Source organism: Seriola dumerili, unplaced genomic scaffold (genome assembly GCF_002260705.1).
Source record: "Seriola dumerili isolate Sdu_G_001 unplaced genomic scaffold, Sdu_1.0 BDQW01000449.1, whole genome shotgun sequence".
NCBI classification, from domain to species: Eukaryota; Metazoa; Chordata; class Actinopteri; order Carangiformes; family Carangidae; genus Seriola; species Seriola dumerili.
Window position 1 is genome coordinate 7,492,001 of NW_019174704.1, and position 19,819 is coordinate 7,511,819.

Sequence of the window (19,819 nt, forward strand, 5' to 3'; positions counted from 1 at the left end):
CCCACAGCCCTATATTCCCCTTTTATACCCTTTCAGAACGCTTTGCATCCACGTTCCACGGCGTCTTCACATTTATCCACCTCAGCATCGTTTTCAGTTACGGAATTCACCATTCTAATGTGGACAGAAGGGCTAACCGGATAAATATTACCCGGGTTAGTGTGGACATGGGCTTATGGGAATATATAAGACTGTGGAAAAATGGGGCCTAATTTTCAAAACATTCTTAGAAATGTGGGAACATAGGGCTGTGGGAACATAGGGCTGACCCCCCTCTCATAACCTTGTTTTCGGCCACAGCAGGCAGCTATTTCCAGTGAAATAGCTGCCCAGCAGGGTTTGAATTATGGTATTGGGGGAGTCTGACCCCCTGATTAAGACTTGGACTCCCCTCAAAAGAGGTAAAAACAACAGTTCAGCAGTGTTGAAACATTTATATGTCCTTCTTACCTGTAATTGTAAATATTACAACGTATTTCCCATACTCATGCCTGGAGGAAACATGTACTATGATTTCAGACAGTGGACCATACTATTTCTTTACCTTTATGTTAGCTGAAGGTCTGCCAGTCACACTCCCATCAGTGGCTAGCGCCTCTGCTCCCCTGCGTTACACAAGCAATTGGAGACACTGTAGGTAGGCAGTGAGATAATGGAGGATACATTGTTGTAGAAATATATTTTGACAAAAATTTTGAGTTTATTATTTCATTTTAATAGTCTTTTACATTGCAGTAGTGGTTTAGTTAGTCTTTTACCTTTTAAGAGGCACCCCCTTTGTTTTCCCTCAAGAATTCAGGAGTTTTACCTTGTTGGGTAATTGAACAATATTAAAATACATGTGCACTGAAGACTAAGTAATTGTATTAGCAGTGGTGGAAAATAATTATTAATAATAATAATAATAATAATAATAATAATAATAATAATAATAATAATAATAATAATAACAAATTTATTTATAGAGCACCTTTCAAGCAAAAGCACAAAGTGCTTTCCAAAGGTGAAGAAAATTCAAAAAACATAATCAACATAAAAAACTATTTCACAATGAATTTCATAATGAAAAACAAGTGCATATAAACATACATGTACACGTACACGTAAACATTTCCTGTCACACTCACACTCAATGAAAGAAATTAAAAGATAAAAACTCTCAAAGAAAGAAAATGGTAAGTGTATCAGTTGTTTTTAAAAGCCATTCTATAAAAATAAGTTTTAAGACAGGATTTAAAGGCAGCAACAGAGTCCGCTGACTTGATGCTCAGTGGAAGGCTGTTCCACAACTGAGAAGCCAAGACTTCAAAGGCTCCATCACCCTTTGTTTTTAATCAAGCACATTCACTCAAAGTGCTGTAAGTACAATTTTGAGGTTCTTTTATTTTACTTGAGTATTTCCCTTTTATGCTAATTTAGACTCCTACTCAACTACATTTCAGAGGGAAATATTGTACTTTCTACTCTGCTACATTTATTTGCTTTAGTTAAACAAGCAAGATACTGTAATTCCCGTAACACTTCAGTTCACTGAAGCGTGCCCCTACACTGTACTGGGCTCCCTTTTGCCCTGGAGAAAAAGTTGACCTCCTGATTGCCATTTTATAATTTGCTCTCTGCGACCCAGCACACAATAGCAGTCAGCTACAGACTTGTGGAGCATTTAGCGGCTAAAGAGCCAGATGTTTCCCTCAGAAGGTTGTAGAGACCAAAAAGAGAGTGAACATTGGACTTGCGTTCATCAGGTGGACACAAACATATAATGTTGCTTCATAACTGCATGTAAAAAGGTAACTGTTGTGTGCAGTGCAAATAAAATCTTCCAAGTTTTTCAAAGGAAACAACTCACTGACATCTGAAACATTTCAAGTGGCTGAGCAAGAAAATGGTAATAACTGCTGCGAGATAAATGTAGAGCAGCAGTATAAAATGGCATAAAACGCTCAAGTAAACTGCAAGTAGCTTTTGACCAATGTAGAAATGCAGAAATTACAAAATAAGAGACTGACAGGTCAATAATAGTGTAGGTTCACACTATTGCCTTTCACAGGGTGCACACACACATATGGGTAAACCCAGGCCCATGTTTGTGGTTCAGTAGTTGTTACATACAGTATGCTAACGAATGAAGTGGGGATCATCTCTGGACAAGTTTTTTGACTGTGACCCATAAAGTTCTTTGCTGGCCCTTTCTTTAATAACCATAAGAGGTCATAAAATGATCTCGTCATGTTCCTTTAAAATGTACAGTATCTGTTAATGGCACTTAACTCTTTCATACAAAGAAAGAACCTGTTCAGTAGTTCAAAGAAAGAGTAATGCACAATGTAGACTGGGAGAGACAGTCAGTGTGGTTTATGTGTTGTTTCAGACAGGTTCCCACATGTTGCAGGTTACAGTCCCTCTCCACCCTGACTCATTCACCATCAACGTCACACTTGAGTATTGTTTTTCTTATCTTAAGAGGATGGATATGAAAGTAAACAATGTGTTTAAAGTCAACAGAAAAAAATGTTTTCACTTAAGGATCATGAAAAAGGAAGTTTGTGATACCACGGGGCAATGTGTCTTTTGTGCCTTTTTTGTAGTTTTTATGGGTTTATGCTCTACTCACAGCACTGGAAAGACACTTAGCAGTTATTGAGTGATTTAACAGCAATACTTTTGGTATTCTCAGGATCCTTCAGTGGGTGTTAACTGACCCTTAAAGATTTCAAAAAATGCCCCAGTGAGAGTATTTGAACCTGTTTTTAATACAAATCAACTCATTTCAAGACACAAACAACCATAAGAGAAGTTTGGAAACAAGCTGATTGGACAAACTGACAGTTAGTGCAGTTAGATTTAAACACTGAATAAAGTGTGTGAGCTTTACTGTTTTTAGGGCCAGGAAGTGTGACTGTACAATAACTCATTGTCACGTGTGTGAGTGGTGATGGTTTCACACACAATGTGTTCTCCTTAAGGGCTGATCTGTTCCCACACACTGAACATTTTTTATCAAAAATACACTTCATGCTACTTAATAATTTCATAAACAGTCCTTTTATTTTAAACCAAGATACATGTGACAACATTTCAGGACTTGATTAAAGTGTAAATCTCTGCTTATTTTACACTATGTACATTATCAAAATAAAAAAATCACTTGTAAACACCTTACTTTGTTTATCGCTCATATATCTCAACAACCAGTCTCTCATTTTTTCCTCGACAACATTCAAAACCCTCTGTAAAGACACATTATAATACAGTTAAAGAGAAACAGCTGAGTAGACAAAAGTTTGGTTTTGTTTACTCAGCTGGTGCTTTTAGGAAGTGGGTGTTGATGTGGCAGTGGAGCAGACATGAAACACTATCTATATGTTAGCAAAGATAAATTAAAAATCTATAGTCCATTTAGACATGAAAATTCCTGAATTTTCACACTGATCTGAGGCAATACATTTCCTGCACTGATTTTGCATATTAAAGTCTGTTTACAGGGCTTCAGGAATACTGCTACAGCTACAGAAAAATGTCCACATGTGATATCACATGAGTCAGCACTGGTTGGGTGGAGTTAGAAAGAAGTGAGCCTACCAGACTGCTGTAGCCTGCTCCTCATCTCTGCCTGAGGTTAGTGGCTCGAAGCTTCGTTAGCGCTGCTACTAGCATTACACAACTGCATCTCCAACTGAACTGTGAGTGTTTGAATTGTATGTGGGAAATGTGGGCTGCGGGTTATTACAAGGAAGAAGAAAGAAAGAAAAAAAAAAAGATGATGATAGTTCTGCTGCATTGAATTTGGTCCTTTTAAAAAAAAACAAAACAAACAAAAAAAACTGTCTGTAAACTGGTGGGGTAGTTCTTTAACATTAAATGTTAGTGACGCCCTGAACTCTGAAAAAATATAATAAATTACATCTGAACATTTAAACCATGTTAATACCAAAAAGGCTGGTGTTTTAACAGCAAAGATGATTCTAATCAATAGAGTGCCAATTTAATCGTCATCACCACCATCATCTTCATCATCGCCGTCATCATCATCATCATCATCATCATCATCATCAAGGCCATCTTCCTCCTCTTCATCATCTCCACTGCTGGGCTCGGACTCTTCATCATCTGAACTCTCAGCTTCTTTCTTCTTCTCCACAACTTTCAGATGAACTGCCTCTTCATGTGTACTGACCCAACCCCAATGAAACAAATTCAATCGCACACACACAGACAAGCACACACACACACACACATATTAACAGTGAGATTGGCCATTGGTGGATAACTGGGTGTATGGAAAGTGCAGCAAATAAACAAATGGCCCACACTGGTTTACATCAGCAAACATCCATTGCCAAATAGAACAGAGGAAGAGACTTTAAAGATACAATACCCCGAATCCTCAGCTTGAAACACACCCAGCCAGAGTACCACAGAGAATTGATATATTGCTTCTTTCAGTGGACAAAGACATCAGTTCATGAACATTTCTCCACCAAAACCACTGTAGTTCTCTGGATTAGTAAAATTCTTCACCTGTACTCACAAATCAAAGTGACAAAACAGCAGTGAAGCAGCAGTTCTCATAGAGTAAAGGGAAGATTTTGCCCATAAAAAGTTTATCTGCTCATACCAGCCATATCTTGAAAACTTAACCCAACAGTAACAGGCAATAGAGAGGATATATGACTCAATTCACCATAGCAGTGTCATGTCTGAAGCACTATTGTGCTCTTTAGGGGTAAAATGAATTATATACAAGACTCACTTTCAATTGATGATTCAGTTAAAGCATAGTTCTATAAAGCACACACACGCATTTAACTGGAGATTCCATTGCTATATGATAAAAGAGCAAAACAATTTTTAAAAAAAGCCTAATTGGTGCAGCCAACACTGCTGCTGTGAATTGAAGTTAATGAACAAGTTTAAAGAACTGCACTTGGAAAAATCCATCCATATTTACATCCCCTAGTCTACAGTTTAAAAACTGATGAAATTAAGTTAGTAGTTACAATCACTGGCAACATTTGATAAAAACGTGTATGTGTACATAAAGATTTGGCTTTACAACAAATTGCATGGGTGGTACATTATATCGCTAATACTGAAGTAAATAAACTGTAATAATATATGAGAGGTTCACATTGGAGCAGCAAACATGGAAGACAAAGACGCCTCCCCACCCTCAGCTTTCATTTTCTCTTCCAGAAGAGTGGAACCAAACAGCCAATCAGACTCAACATCAGTCCAAAAAGAAGAGAAGCAGAGGCTCCGGCTCTCTGGCCCTCACCACACAGTCGGGTCCTTCCACTCACGCTCCTGTGGGTGCAGCTCAATGTCGTTTTCTATGTGCCTTCTCCTGTAGTACCTCACTGCCACAAAGATACCAAGGAGGATCAGGATTACACCGCAGGCCCCTCCAACTGCGAGCGCCAGGACCCCGATCTCAGAGAGGGAAACTAGAAGCAAACATCAGTGATAAAAGTGGGTGAAAGCAGCAGCAGAGAAAACAATAGCGACAAAACAGACATAGCCATACATAGACGGAGCATCCTAGTGGTTAAACATATCGTCCTTCTTCTTCATACCTCAAACACTCCACTTGCTTAAGTGCTGCTGAGCAAGACACTGAACTCCATCCTGCTCCAGGGATGACCTCTGACCTACCTGTAGAGAAGCCTGAGTAATACTACTACCAGAATTCTTCTACCAGAACCAGTACTACCTCATAAATACATACCTAACATACTGAGGTCATGACTGAAAAGCAAAAATAAAAGCTTCTTTGACAATTTTAAATTTCCTTTTGCTATAGTACATGTGATGCAGATGAAAACTTTTCATCTTCCCAGAAAATACTGAGTCTTACAGATATACAGTGCTGCCAGTCTTACCTTTGTTGACGACTTTGAGGACAATCTCTCCATTACTGCCGTGCACATCTGGGCGGTTACGCACCTGGCAGATGAAGGTACCATTAAAGGTCGGAGGCACCTCATGCAGGGTGATGGAGGCGTCCCGTCTCATAATATCTCCCGACCACACTGCATGGTCTTTAAAACGCCCGTCCACGGGAGGATATGCTACCTCATGGTAGTAAAATACCTGACACACACACACAAAAAAAAAAAAACACACACATCCATAAACACTGCAAACACTGTAAGAATCCAAATAAATTAGCAAGCATCAAAGAGATCTCCTTATCTACCACAGCTCAGCTTGACGAGGACTTCTGGATTTCATTAATGATGACATTATAACACAATAAAAACACATACAAAGTATTCTTATAGAAAACCACAGTTACTACATACCGACTCATCTGATGCTGAATTAATGGGGCGGAAGTTCCAGGACACTGTGACTGACTGGGGCGTCACTGGGTGGTTGGAGGTGAAGGTACACTTCAGTTTCACATTTGTCCCGTTGACCACTTTCACCTCTCCTGGAGTGTAAATATCTATTCCACTGACATGTCGCATTCCTGTGATAAAGAAAACCAAGTGAGAAAGAATACTCATTTATATATGCATTTCTGTTTCTTATTTCAATCCTCAGATTCAGAGGAATTCATTAAAAAAAATCCAAACAATAGAGTTTTTCACATCAAATGTAGCCTAGTTATCACCACTTAACTAAACAGAAACATCCTTGACAGTTGAGAGCAAAGTGACACGGAGATATCTGGTGTTTATTGTTTGTAGCTATAAACATTTTTTTGTGCTGACTTACTGCCCACAATGTCCTCTACAGCCACTGCCCCGAGGTTGTACGACCTGATTCTCCACTTATCTAAATGAATTCACTTGAGTGCTTCAGTAGAGCAAACAAGAGAGTAAATAATCGCTGCTACACCTACCACAGGTTAAATAATTAAAACAGTTTGACAGACACCAGCTTTACAGATGCCTTAAACACATGGCATATTAAATAAATCACCTGACAAAAAGCATGTTTGGATATTTGTGATTACACGTCTTAGCATTGGCCCAAATTTTGTTTTGTTTTTTTTTGTTTTTTTAAGTTGAAACCATGTTTAAGTATCCTATTACAGTAAGTGCAATTTGGCAACTGTTCATCTCCATCAAAGCGGTTTGGTGTAAATTTTAGCTAAATCTGTATCACACTGTCAGCCGCAGTGATGAGCACACTTGCAGACTGCAGATTAAAACATTCCTTCTAATAAACCACAGAGAAGAGGAAGCCAAGAATGTTCTGTAATCCTGCACCGAGAGGCATGACATGAAATGTATGCCTCTAGATGAAAATTAAACTGAAGAGGATAACAGAATTGAAGAGGATGTGGTTAGTGTCTCTCTGTGAAGAACCTCAAGGGATTTGCACATTACCATATAGCAGCTCTGTAAATGATATCCAGTTGAATTATAAAAAGAGGGATACATAAAACTTGAATCTAAAAACTGGAGATCTAGTAGAGACTAGTAGGCCACTAAGATCTACTACTTACTTTTGACAGTAAACAGAGGATAGAAAACATCTTATAAATAAAAGAAATTTCAATATTTCACACGAGAGGTATGAAAAGTCCACACATGGATTGGCTTTTTCTCTTTTCTTTGTCACTATCTATTTATTAAATTATTGATTTATTCATATGTACATTTGTTTAGTGGTCTGGAAATCTGTTTCTATTTAGGATAGGTTTCTTTGTCTTATTCCTGAAACCTTGTTTAACTCCGACATTATCACTTCCTCTTATAATTGTGTGGGTGTTTTTTTTTTTCTTTCAACAAACTGGGCAACAAAGAAAAATTTCTACATGTGCATGGCACTCACCTAAACTAAGACTGGCAGAACCAGAAACGTGACAAATTTGAACCACACAGTTACATTACAGTGCTATTTTAGGGGAGAGTGTTTGTTTCCCCCCACCTTTAGCAAGTAGCTACACCCAATGCTTCTGGTAAAATCAATAAAGGAGCCAAGCAGGAAGTCTTGGCACATGATATTTTATCTTGAATACAACAACCTAAATGATAAATAGAGGTTCTTAAAACAGCATTTAGATATTCTCCTATGTCATCTATTTGAGATGATATTTAGAAGATTTAAGCAGAATTAGAAGAGAACATTTTTCTTACATTGTCACATTAACATGTTCAATAGACACTTATGAGTGTTTCTCTCAGTAAGACAAATTCAGTATTTGTCTACCACACGTATAGTCATAAAAGTGCATTAACCACATTGAAACTTGCATGTACCTGTTTAACAGCAGATGATGAGAATTAAAAGTGGAATTTATAAAATTCATTGCCCACTGTCCATTTTTGCGATGACTCCCCTCTCCAACCTTTCACTCTCTTATTAAAACTTCATTAATGAAAAGCTTTCCAACCCTGCAGGTGAATACTGTTGATACACTGCAAATTAAACAGGTCTGTTCTACCTGCAAGACAAGTAACAGTTTGGTTTCAGTGCTTCCATAATACATCACTCACTGGAAAAAGCCTGGGAAACTTAGGAATGATTATTTTTGGTACAAAGCCTGCTCCATGTTCTCTCTCTATTGTGACATCATACATTCAGACATCTCCTCTACAACTCACTGGCTTCAACTTGAAGTTTTAAAGTCTCTAATATCTCTTATGGATTCACCTGTAGCCTACTAGTTGTTTTCCACGATTCAACAATAAAATCAGGCCTCTCCCCAGGCCAGGTGTTTCAAAGCTTGCCTGTCCGAACAGCTCCTGCATCCTCAACATTTGCAGAATATTTGAGCAAAACAAAATCTGGTGTCAGCATAACAGAGATGGTATCATGTGTCCTTCAAAGCCAATATGTTGCATGTTATTGCGTTATTGAGTTTCAACCCTTGTTACAGCATCTCCAGCAATGGAATCAATGGAAACTGCAGGAGCATCTTGATTGCAGGAACTGTGAGGAATGTGTTGTGATGAATTTTTCCTTCAGAGTAGTAATTCATGCCCTCAAGTTACAAAACATTTCCTGAACCTACCAATAAGTTTGCTCTGTATACAGTACAAACTTAATGTCCTACATTTAGTAATTTAATTTGAATTTTTACTTCAGTAACCCCATCACGTCAATCAGTGTAGATTTACCAAAGTTAGACAAATGGCGTCTGAAACAGCAGCCTACATTGCTGTGCACTGCTGTTTGTTTCTACCACTTGTCGCCATAGTCAGGAATTACACATAGGACCATTGTGCTAACATGTTTTTTGACTTGTTGAAACCCAAGAAATTGACACATTTAGTTTCTAGTGTTGAGTCAACTCCATGGCACTGTGTGTAGAACATAGCACTGAAGTGTTTTAAGCAAGTGTCTATTTAAGCCAGTGCTACAGGATTTTGCCAAAAATGTATGCCCTCAGGATTTTGAGATTCTTGACTTGTAGTCAAGCTGATGCATGTTGCTAATTAACATTCAATCTGCAGGTCCTTGCCAAAATGCATCCCTGATCCAGACATTTCATTAAACTGAGACAATACATTTAAGTACAGTAAATAGCCTATTAAGTTATGAATCAAATAAAGTAGCTGCAATTAACAGCCCCCTTTCAAAAATGTATAACACTTCTAATGTTCTTACAGAGAAATAGTAACAATGATAATAAAAAAAAAAACTTTAATAATCACATTGTGGTTCACAAAATTACCTTTTCAGAAACATACTGAAAATGTGATTAGTGGCAGTGACCAGTTGTGACCTCGGTTATTGGGCGGGGGGGAGGGGTAGTAATTCCCATGTCTTCTTTGCTTAATGAAAAAGTGTTAATCGTGCATATTTTTGTGTTCCTCTACCTTAACTGTCACAGTCAAATTTTGGACAATATATTCCAAGTTGTATAGATGTGTATAACAATCCAGTGACTGTCGTTTCATTATATATAAGCAATAATCCATGGCCTCAGAAGCTACCGTGTATGTTTAAATTCTGTAGTCTATGTGTACAAGTGACTGACTGTAGAATACATTATATGTCAGCATAATACTCTTTCACCCGTAGGTTAGGTTATACTATTCACCAGCAAGAGCAGCCTTCATATGAAGGTCGATCTCGCCCATTGCAAGTAAACAAACTCCAGACATTCAGATTCTTGCTGTTCTGCAAGTGAATGTGACTCATAATCCACCTGTCATTATTTAACAGTATTAAACGTACTGTTTCATTGTTTTAGGTTAGAGATTACATACATAATTACGTTACATACTAATGAATCATTCTAACTCCAGGAAGTTGGTCGAACTCACCTGGCAGCACGAATCCTCCCAGGAGAAGTAGAGGCCCTATCCGACACATTAGATCAAACATTTGTACTGCCTCAACTCCGGTGGTTTAGTTCCTCTGTAAAAGTCCCCTCATCCAAGTTTAAAGATGGGAATCATGAACTTGAACGTCCCGCAGACAATCAGAGAAAAACGTCTTTTTGTTCAATCCACACTTCAATCGGGGAAGTGTGAGTCACTGCCCCTACACACTTGATGGGCGGTGTTTAGTCTATTCAACTACCTTCTTGCATAACCTGAATGCCGACCTACCCAACCCCACACAGCCTGCCACCCAACACCTGACCTGTGTTGGTGTGATTGTCATCCCAGGAACCCAAAATGTTTGGATCTACAGTCACAGTCAGACTGGTTGTAGTTGATAACTCAGAGTAATGACTGAGAGTCAAATTAAGTTTTGAATTACAAAGCCAATTCTCTACTGACTGGTACCACCTTGTGGCCATGGTGAAAAACCAGTCACTCTTCACTCAGAAGTCAACAGACATTCATGTGCTGTATTCTGATGCTATGGGCACTTTTGTAATGAGGTTTTGTGTGATGGCAAGAGTGGAGGTAGCTTACAGCAATTAAGATCACTATGTAAAAGAGGCGTATATGCTTGTTTATTTCTGAAATAAAAAAAAAATACACTTTTGTCATAATATTATGACATAAAAGTACCATCACTGTTATTTTAATAATAATGTTCAGACTGGTTTTTTGAGGTCATAGTTATAGATTCTGAGTTATTGCTAAAACCCTCTTCTCTAAACCACCCCCAATGTTTATGATTTTCCACTTCATGCCCGTGAAGAAACATTATACTCTGAATTACTTAAATCTTATATTCATCATCTGCTTCTGCAGGAAACAAATATCATTACGGCAAGATTTTAAAAGAAACATTGTGAGTCACTGACATCTGTTTGACCAGTACAGTTATGCTTGAACAAGGCATTGCTCACAAAACGGCGCAAAACTGCAGGATAAAACTCTGCCAAAGAACATCAAAAGAAGATGATGAATGTTGGCAGCACATTCGTTAGTCAGATGAAACCATTCATCATCAGCAGACCCTTCCCACTCACCGACACACCTGGTCTCATTTATTATGCCCCGTCAGCCTTAGTTCCAGTCTGTTCACATGCCTGTTTCTTGGACTTTGACTTTTGCCCACTGCTTTTTCTTTGAGCTGCCTGCCTGCTTGTAGGCCTCTGATGTCATCACTATTTCATGATTAAAGCTCCTTTACTGCACCTGCCTGTCTGCTTATATCTGCTTTCTGCTCACCTATCCTACATCATTTGTGACACAATCATTTGTGACGAATGGAAAAAACATCTGTCCACAGATTCATGCAGCAGAATTGAGTTTGTCATCAAAAATAAAGTTGGACATATGAAATAATTTAAAAATAAAAGAATTCAACCACGCTAATGAGGGGTGTTCTGATTCTTGTCGCACTTGGTCTTTTAATATGAAGCTTTCATTATAGTTTAATTCATCACACATTTAGGATTTTTCATTTTTTCAAACCAAATGGCAAATAAAATTGTATTAAATGGGCAGAATTTGTAAGTACAGTTCAGTAATATACTGTTTTGTTGTGTACTATATGGGTGGTAGAGATTGCATGTTTCCATATCACATTTGTTTCCACAAGTTGCATATTGCATAGTTGCATCCAGTCTAGTTGTTATCATGCATAATTATCTTGTATGAACACATCCTAAACTCAAATTTAAGGTGAGCACAGAGAGGCTTTCCCCTAGACTAGACCCCCTACAGTTCCCCGACAAGGAACATATTGGAGTGGATGATGCCGTCCTTTACATGCTCCACTGGGCCCATTCTTACTTGGATGAGCCAGGTAGTTACATGAGGATTATGTTCTTTCATTTCTCAAGTGCATTTAACACCATCCAACCCCCCATTCTTAAAGACAAGCTGGAGGGGATGGGGGTGGATCCCTGCTTCACGTCCTGGATTGTGGCTTACCTGACAAGACGACTACAGTACGTCAGGCTGGGTAACTGTGTCTCAGGTACAGTGATGAGCAGCTCTGTGGCTCCACAAGGTACTGTTCTGGCTCCGTTTTTCACCCCGTATACGATGGACTTTAAATACAACTCTGAGTCCTGCCACATCCAGAAATACTCAGATGACACAGCTATTGTGGCGTGTATCAGGAACAGGCAGGAAAAAGAGTACACGGATCTGATGATGGTCTTCAGTGAATGGAGCAACAAGAACTGCCTCCTTCTGAGCACCTCCAAGATGGTCATGGACTTTCAGAGGTCTAGGCCCACCCTTCAGCCAGTCAACATTCGAGGGAAGGACATTGAGGTGGTCAGTAAACTGGATTGGTCCCTGAATTAGGATGTCATCTACCAGAAGGGGCAGAGCCAGCTCTTTTTCCTCAGGAGGCTCAGGTCCTTTGATGTCTGCAGTGAAATGTTGCACATGTTTTATCAGTCATTGGTGGCCAGTGTACTTTTTTATGTTGCAGTCTGCTGGGGCAGCAGCATGTCCGACATGAACACAAGGAGACTGGAAAAGCTGGTAAAAAAAGGCTGGGTCTGTGCTTGGCAGGAGTCTGGACTCACGCAGGACTGTTGTGGAGAGACGCATGCAATGTAAGATGGAGGCCATTTTGGACAATACCAACCATCCTCTCCACAAAATTCTGGCAGGACAGAGAAGCAACTACAGCTGCAGCAAACGTCTCATCTCACTGCGCTGCAGAACAGAGAGGTTCAGGAGATCCTTTGTTCCCACTGCCATCAGGCTGTATAACACCTCAGCCAATATTTATTATCAACTGTTATCAGTTATTATTATTATTATTATTATTATTATCAACAATTAGCTAATGGACACATGAATTTCTCCAAGGGGATAAATAAAGGATCTATCTATCTATCATTTTTCATAACATCCCCTTACCACACCACTCAGTGTCTAAAACGCCCATCAGGGGGAGGATATGGCCTCTTAGAGGAAAAGAGCATCTGAAACACACACACAAGACATGCACTCTAGTTTGCAGACAAGAAGCCTTATAAAATAAGAGCTGGATAAAAAACTGAAACACAATGAAAACCTCTTTACAACACCATCCTTAAACATCCTGTGCCACACACCATCTCCTCGGGTTCTGGATGCGGGGGATGAAAGTACCAGGTCACTGTTACAGACTCAAGTGACACAGGGTGACATGATAGGAAGATTCACTTAAGTTTCACATCTGTCCCGTTGATTTAGGAAAGATTCAGGTAATTCAAACTCACCAGGCACCAAGAATAGTTCCAGAGGAACAAAAAGCAGATTCAACTGATACATGGTACTGAAAATGCTGAGTAAAAGTCAATTAATTGGAAATAAATGAATTGGAAGATTCATAAAAGTGTTTCAGCACGGACTGGGACCACTAAATGCTAAATGTTGGTGGTGAGAACATGTTTTGCAGTTCCTGATGGGCGGAGCAGCAATAAGCCTATGAGAGTATTTCTTCATAACCTCTTAATGTACAATACTTTCTGTACCTGTCTGCACATGTAAAATATAGGAAAACAACTGAGACTGTTTTGGCAGATTAACAAATATGCACTTGCACAAGTCTCACTGATATAATAAGCAAAATGCAATATTGCTGAATTAAAAATTATAAAACAGCTTATTCCACCTTATCTGTATAATTTAAAAAGGGCTACTTTACCAGCCACAAAAATGATCATACCATAATATCATTAAGAAAGAATATATTTATCTTTACAAAGAAAACAAATACATTGAGTGGTTATAGTAGTTAAATGTAGTGTGCCAGATTGGCTGATCCACTCTAGAAGTCAGTATAGGTGTAGTAACATGCTGATGTGGTTGATCCTGCTCAGACTTTAATTCAGATCTTAACGCATATGAAAGAAATTTACATTGTTTAGCATTGCGATAATGTTGCAGCTTCAACCATAAAAATATGTTAATGTGACTTGTAATTTAGGGTGCTGACATTGAAAATCTGTGACTTCCACTGGTGATATGTTCAAGCATACATTACTGTATTTACTCTAACAGCCAAAATAGGAAGCTGATATTTCCTGTAATTCCTGAAGTGCTGGAAGGCAGCAATTGGGCTAACGTGACCATGATGCATTGCGATCAGCTGACACAGAGAGCTGAGATCAAGATTGGCCACGAGTGGAGGTGACAGATCATTTTACAGTATGTCACAGCAAAGATGTCAGCAATGCTTCACGTTGTCTCAACTAAAGTGTATCTTCCCACTTTAAGGTATTTTGCGCCACAGCTGCTGTCTGACATCCACCAAATTGTCTCACACAACGGAGAAGAATTTCGTTGTTTGGGAATCCGATGGGAAACGTGTTAGGCTGTATTCAATAGCATATTCAAACCAACAAACCACCCATGATTCATTGCGGGACCAGTTTAGTTGGAGTGTTTTTGCCCTGCGTTTGACCTTTCAGGAAAGCACACCTAGATGCTATGCAACCTCCATAAATTACACAAGGTATCCGTGTTTAGGTTTATGTCACAGGCGGTTAGCTAAGGCTAGTTATGGCCATGATAAGAGCTTGAGTCTGATCCTGTAAGGAATAGCTGCCTGAGAGTCACTCCTCAGGGTAAATGATACCAGAGGTGCTGTACTTCGCCGCAGTGCCCTCCATTGGTGTTACAACTAGTAGTGGCAGGTCGATGCTCTCCTCGTTAGAGAGTCTCGGTAGTTCCCCTTCTTGACACACCTTTTGTTGTCTCGTCGAGCTGGAGTCAGCTAACGGTTGCTACCGAGCATCACCCGCGTCGACTACCCGACACCGGTAAAGTGAAGCCGGGGTTAAAGAGTTACTCTGAAGCCAGGAGCTGAGAAGTGACAACCAACACCCTGCAAGGTAGCTCGTCTTGTGCGTAAAGAACAAAGTAATTTCTAGAAATTTCCGCATTAACGACAGGCGTGTCAAACGTTAAGTATCAGGGATGCAGCTATAACTGTCTCCAGTCATTAGCTGGCTAGCTAGGTGGCTAACAAGCTAACGGCAGATAAACAGTATCCTAGCGGAGTTAATGCGATCTGCTTTGTGATCTGTAAGCACCCGCCTTGAAAGCGAAAGTAGCCTACATCCGTATTAGGACAGTCTGTCTGCTCCCGTAACGTTAAGCTGCTGCATAACAGCAGTGGTTTCTGCTAGCTGCTGCTGCTGCTGGTGCTGGTGCTGGTGCTGGTGGTGGTTGCTGCTGCTGCTGCTGCTTTCCTCCTCATTCTGTAGCACCAAACCTAAAACAACATGAACCCCAACTCCTCTGATAACTGTAATGTGTGCATATAGTTATGTAATGTTTGTTGTATCCCTGAGTGAGTAATAAACGGTGGTGTGTCCTTTAGGATGAGTGGTGATGAACTGAACCCAGCTGCAGTGGCTCAGCCAGTAGAGGATGTACAAGGAGATGGACGGTGGATGTCACAGGTTGGTTGTATTTATTATTGCTGGAGAAAACATCCACTCTTTGCCCCCATATATCATAAAATAAATACTAGATTTGTTCCATGTATGCAGACAAATGCTGCATTATTTCTTAGAGGACTGTCTTATTCCAGGGCTTATCCGTGCTTCTCTATGCCATCAATACATAGTTAAAAGTAAATGTAAACAGACACTTGTTTGGAGTTTTATCCAGGTCGGTTTTGGTTGCAATGTTGTTTATTGTGAATTTTGCATGTTCTAAAATCACAAAATGAACAGAGGATAACATCCCACTGTGATGTCTGGCTCTGTTTCCATGTGTGACATAAATCACCCCACTCTTCAATTTATGACTTTTCTTATCACCTTATTTGCTAATTTGCCCCTATTTACTACACATTTTATTAGGTAGTAATTTAATCTTACCACTGATGTTCATGATTGTGCTGTGATCCCGTGGAAGTGATTGTTTTCAAATAAAGAGATGCAAGCTAGATCTGCACCAATGATGAGACGATGTTTGGGTGATATTCTCAATAATATTAGTGACGAATGTGAGAGGTGAGGTTGATATGGGTGGTCATCATTATATTAGTCGATTCCCAAGACTTGTATTTCTTTCAGACCCTCACTTTTTCTAGCTTGTTTAGTCGCTCCTCCTAGCAGGTCTATGCAAGGTTAATCCTCCAAAACTAATAGGACTGAGGCAGTCTGCTTGCTCCAAGCTGTAATGAACTTGCAGGATTTTTTTCTGACTTGGAAGCCTAATGAGTATTATCCTCCTGCTAAGAAAACTTGTAACACAAAGGTTTTAATTCAGACTGAAAGGCCTAATGTGGGACTGATTAGATCGTACTGTTTTCTGTAAATCTCTCACAATTGTGGACTACATCATGAGCTCTGTTGTGATGAGTCTGTTTTTTTACAGCACACAAGATTTGTGCAGGAGTGTAAGGATGGTGAACCAGATGTGCTTTTTGTGGGGGATTCTATGGTACAACTAATGCAGCAGTATGAGGTGAGATAAGACATCAACTCTACTCCCATGGCAGTAGCATCTTCATTTTTTTTTTTAAGTCTCAATATTTTCACACACTACTCTAGATACTCAACTTAATGTACTGTGCTGTACATATGCTTATGTTGCCTCACTACTAGTCTTATATTGATACATATGTATATTGTTGTAATGCATTTTGTTCCTGATTGGCATGCTCTGCTGTCAGAATCTGAGTAATTGATATTAGTCACCAAAATATGAGATTCTTGTATGAAATGCAGATTTCTGGTGTCCTGTCCACAGGTCTGGAGGGAGTTGTTCTCTCCTCTTCACGCACTCAACTTTGGCATTGGAGGGGACACCACCTGTAATGTGCTGTGGAGGCTGGAGAATGGAGAGCTGGAGAACATCCGTCCCAAGGTAAGACAAGCCTGCTAAGATCTTCAGAGGAAAACAGTTTTGCGTAAAATAATTTTATTTACCTTTCATATATACACTGTAACATCTCAGGTGCAAAACAAACTCTTGCACAATATGCACTGTATTTTTGTAATCAACAAAAATGTGCATACACTGCTTATAGCTCTCTGACACACACATTCAGAAATGTGCATGTAGCTGTCCCAGACCTCCTCATCTTGTTAAATGTAGCTGGAGCAGGTGGCCTGATTGTCCGTGGTTGTGAGAGGAGAGTTTATCCAGAACAGTGTTTGTGGCCACAGCAGCCATGTCATTTAGCTGCAGTGTGCATTTGTAAAAACACTGTAGCAGCAACAGTCTGCTTTATCACCCTAGCTGTGGTTACTGGCTGATGATGTAGACATTCAAGCCATGAGAACTAATTCTCTCAAAACAACTTAAAGGAGGTTACTTAGATTTTTACACTACATCAGGCTTTGATAACAGTTCCTGAGATTTGTTTGTTCACTGAAAGTGAACAACACATCTGTCTGTGGTCTTGTCCAGGTGGTGGTGTTGTGGGTAGGAACCAACAATTACGAACACACAGCCGAGCAAGTTGCAGGAGGAATTCTTGCTATTGCACAGCTACTCACGTCCCGCCTCCCAAAGGCAAAGATAGTTGTACTGGTAAGTTCAGTTGTATGTCTTGTCTTTTGTTCCACTTAGTTTGATTTAAACAGGTATGTCTTCATTTTCTCTCTGCAGTTGTTACATTGAGACAAAGTAACTTTACTATTGTTTAATTAAGTCCCCTTTAATGTGATGAACATTGCATGATATAAAGTATCCATACTTGATGTGCAACACAGTTACTGTTGAAAAGTCACCAGATGTCAAATGTGGGCATGCTGTTTATTGACAATATGTGGTAAAAGATGGGGTCAGAAAAAATCACTGAAATGAAAACAGGTCTATTAAAATGTTTAATTTTTGTTTTTCAAAGACATGGCAGAACAAAATGCTGTGAAGTTCTATTATTTCTTCTTTCCAATTAAGGCAAATGCAGGTACAGTCCAAAGAACAAGCAGCTAGATTGTGTTCCATAAATAAGAAATTTAGAATATGAAGTGAAACAAATTGTCTCTCTATCCATATGGATACTTTAAGATTCAAAGCTGTTACAGTATATTTTTGATTCTAGGTGGCATACTGTTGAGGCTCTGCCAAAAGGCTAGTGTACTATAAAAAATGATAACTAGAATAAGAGTACAAATAAAAATTAGTCAATGAAACATACAATAAGGGGTAAAATTTTAAAGAAAAAAAAATGCTTTGTAATTATTGAAATACTAAAATGTATGTTGATCATCAAGAATTAAGAGTCCGTTTACCTATAGATGATCCATGCCCCTGAGTTTCAGTGGGAAATGCTAGTAATAAGCCTGTAAAAGGTGATAGGCCAGTTTTAGAGTTAATTTTAGGCTCTTTTACCCTTAAGGATGTTTTTAAAAAAAAACAACCAACAAAAATATATTTTTGTTGTCCTCAGGGTCTGTTGCCTCGAGGGGAGCGGCCCAACCCGCTAAGGGAGAAGAACGCTGCCATTAACGCGTTCCTGCGCTCCTGGCTGCCGCGTCTGGGCCAGGCTCAGTTACTGGATGTGAGCGGGGAGTTTGTCCACTCTGACGGAACCATCATCCCACAGGACATGTTTGACTTCCTTCACCTGACGTCAACAGGCTACCGCGCCGTGGCCAAGCCCCTCTGTGACCTGCTGCTTCAGATACTGGAGGAGACGCCAGAGGAGAGACGGGCGTCACTGGTTTGAGGGCCGTGGCTGAGCAATACATTTATCCAGAGGCATGTCTCACCCGCTGCTGTTGGAGATGGGGGAGACGTGCCCCTGGTGCCTGGAGGAGGAAGGGCTCACTCACAGAGGGGGGGGGGTACCCTGATGTGAGTGGGCCCACAAGGGGTGTGGGATGACATTCATGAGAGGAGGGTTGGGTGTGGAGAGGTGCTGAAGAGGGGGAGAGACCTCACTACAGACGTAGACACTGTGATTGCAGTAGTAAGCTCTATTGCAAAAGGATTTACCAAGGTCAGACTACTCTGAATCATACACAGATATACTGAGATATGTGGGACTGCAGTGGCACACACACAGATTAATCTTGGCCTGTGGATAAAGAGAACGTTTCCCTCTGTCACCTTTGCCTCGGATACATGATACAAAACAAAAAATTTCTTCCCTCATGTTTTGTTTGATGTCCGCAAATGTGTTAAATGCGCGGCCTTACTATTAACACATTAGAAGTCCAGCTCAAAGCACACAGTAGGGAGAACATTATCCAGCATTGTACAATGTTATGAGTCTTACCAGTATACTACAGAGCAGTGGTTCCCAACCTGGTGGTCAGCCCCCCCCCCTCCCACCAGGGGAGGCCAAGAAAAATCTGAGGGGTCACAAGATGGAAAAAGGAAAAATGTTTCTGTGACTTAAAACAATGTTTATATTTTCTCTATTTCTTGCTTTTTTTTAAATTATGAAATTATTAGTTTATTAGTGTTAATTATTATGAAACACTGGATACTTCCACCTTTTCAGGCTTCCAAATAAAAATCCAAAAAACAATTGGAGAAGTAAAAATCATTCCTTGGTGTTACATTAAGTAAAAAAGGTTGGGAACCAC

General features: G+C 39.7%; 2 protein-coding genes across 3 annotated transcripts; one reads left to right on the top strand and one right to left on the bottom strand.

The window, feature by feature from the left end:
- Positions 1 to 3,026: 3,026 nt before the first annotated feature.
- LOC111234266 (myelin protein zero-like protein 2) lies at positions 3,027 to 10,461 on the bottom strand. Its single transcript, XM_022762243.1, has 5 exons — positions 10,230 to 10,461; positions 6,306 to 6,475; positions 5,883 to 6,093; positions 5,279 to 5,447; positions 3,027 to 4,172 (listed from the first exon to the last, which is right to left on the bottom strand). The coding sequence occupies exons 1-5, from the start codon at positions 10,288 to 10,290 to the stop codon at positions 3,986 to 3,988; spliced, it is 798 nt and encodes a 265-aa protein (XP_022617964.1). The 5' UTR covers positions 10,291 to 10,461; the 3' UTR covers positions 3,027 to 3,985.
- Positions 10,462 to 14,799: 4,338 nt separating this feature from the next.
- LOC111234611 (platelet-activating factor acetylhydrolase IB subunit beta-like) lies at positions 14,800 to 19,581 on the top strand. 2 transcript variants are annotated; one of them, XM_022762778.1, is made up of 6 exons: positions 14,800 to 15,166; positions 15,646 to 15,727; positions 16,653 to 16,742; positions 17,028 to 17,144; positions 17,691 to 17,813; positions 18,676 to 19,581. In XM_022762778.1, exons 2-6 carry the CDS (start codon positions 15,647 to 15,649, stop codon positions 18,952 to 18,954), a joined length of 690 nt encoding a protein of 229 aa, XP_022618499.1. In that variant the 5' UTR covers positions 14,800 to 15,166; position 15,646; the 3' UTR covers positions 18,955 to 19,581. The 2 variants fall into 2 exon arrangements, with proteins under 2 accessions (XP_022618499.1, XP_022618498.1); XM_022762777.1 differs by having other exon boundaries at positions 14,802 to 15,154.
- Positions 19,582 to 19,819: the final 238 nt, after the last annotated feature.

Coding starts and splice junctions, on each gene's coding strand:
- LOC111234266 (XM_022762243.1), bottom strand. CDS start 10,290: ATGTTTGATCTAATGTGTCGGATAGGGCCTCTACTTCTCCTGGGAGGA. Junction 6,476..10,229: donor GGGAGGATTCGTGCTGCCAG/GTGAGTTCGACC, acceptor TCTTTATCACAG/GAATGCGACATGTCAGTGGA. Junction 5,448..5,882: donor CCTCAAAGTCGTCAACAAAG/GTAAGACTGGCA, acceptor GTTTGCTTCTAG/TTTCCCTCTCTGAGATCGGG.
- LOC111234611 (XM_022762778.1), top strand. CDS start 15,647: ATGAGTGGTGATGAACTGAACCCAGCTGCAGTGGCTCAGCCAGTAGAG. Junction 15,728..16,652: donor ATGGACGGTGGATGTCACAG/GTTGGTTGTATT, acceptor GTTTTTTTACAG/CACACAAGATTTGTGCAGGA. Junction 16,743..17,027: donor AACTAATGCAGCAGTATGAG/GTGAGATAAGAC, acceptor TCCTGTCCACAG/GTCTGGAGGGAGTTGTTCTC.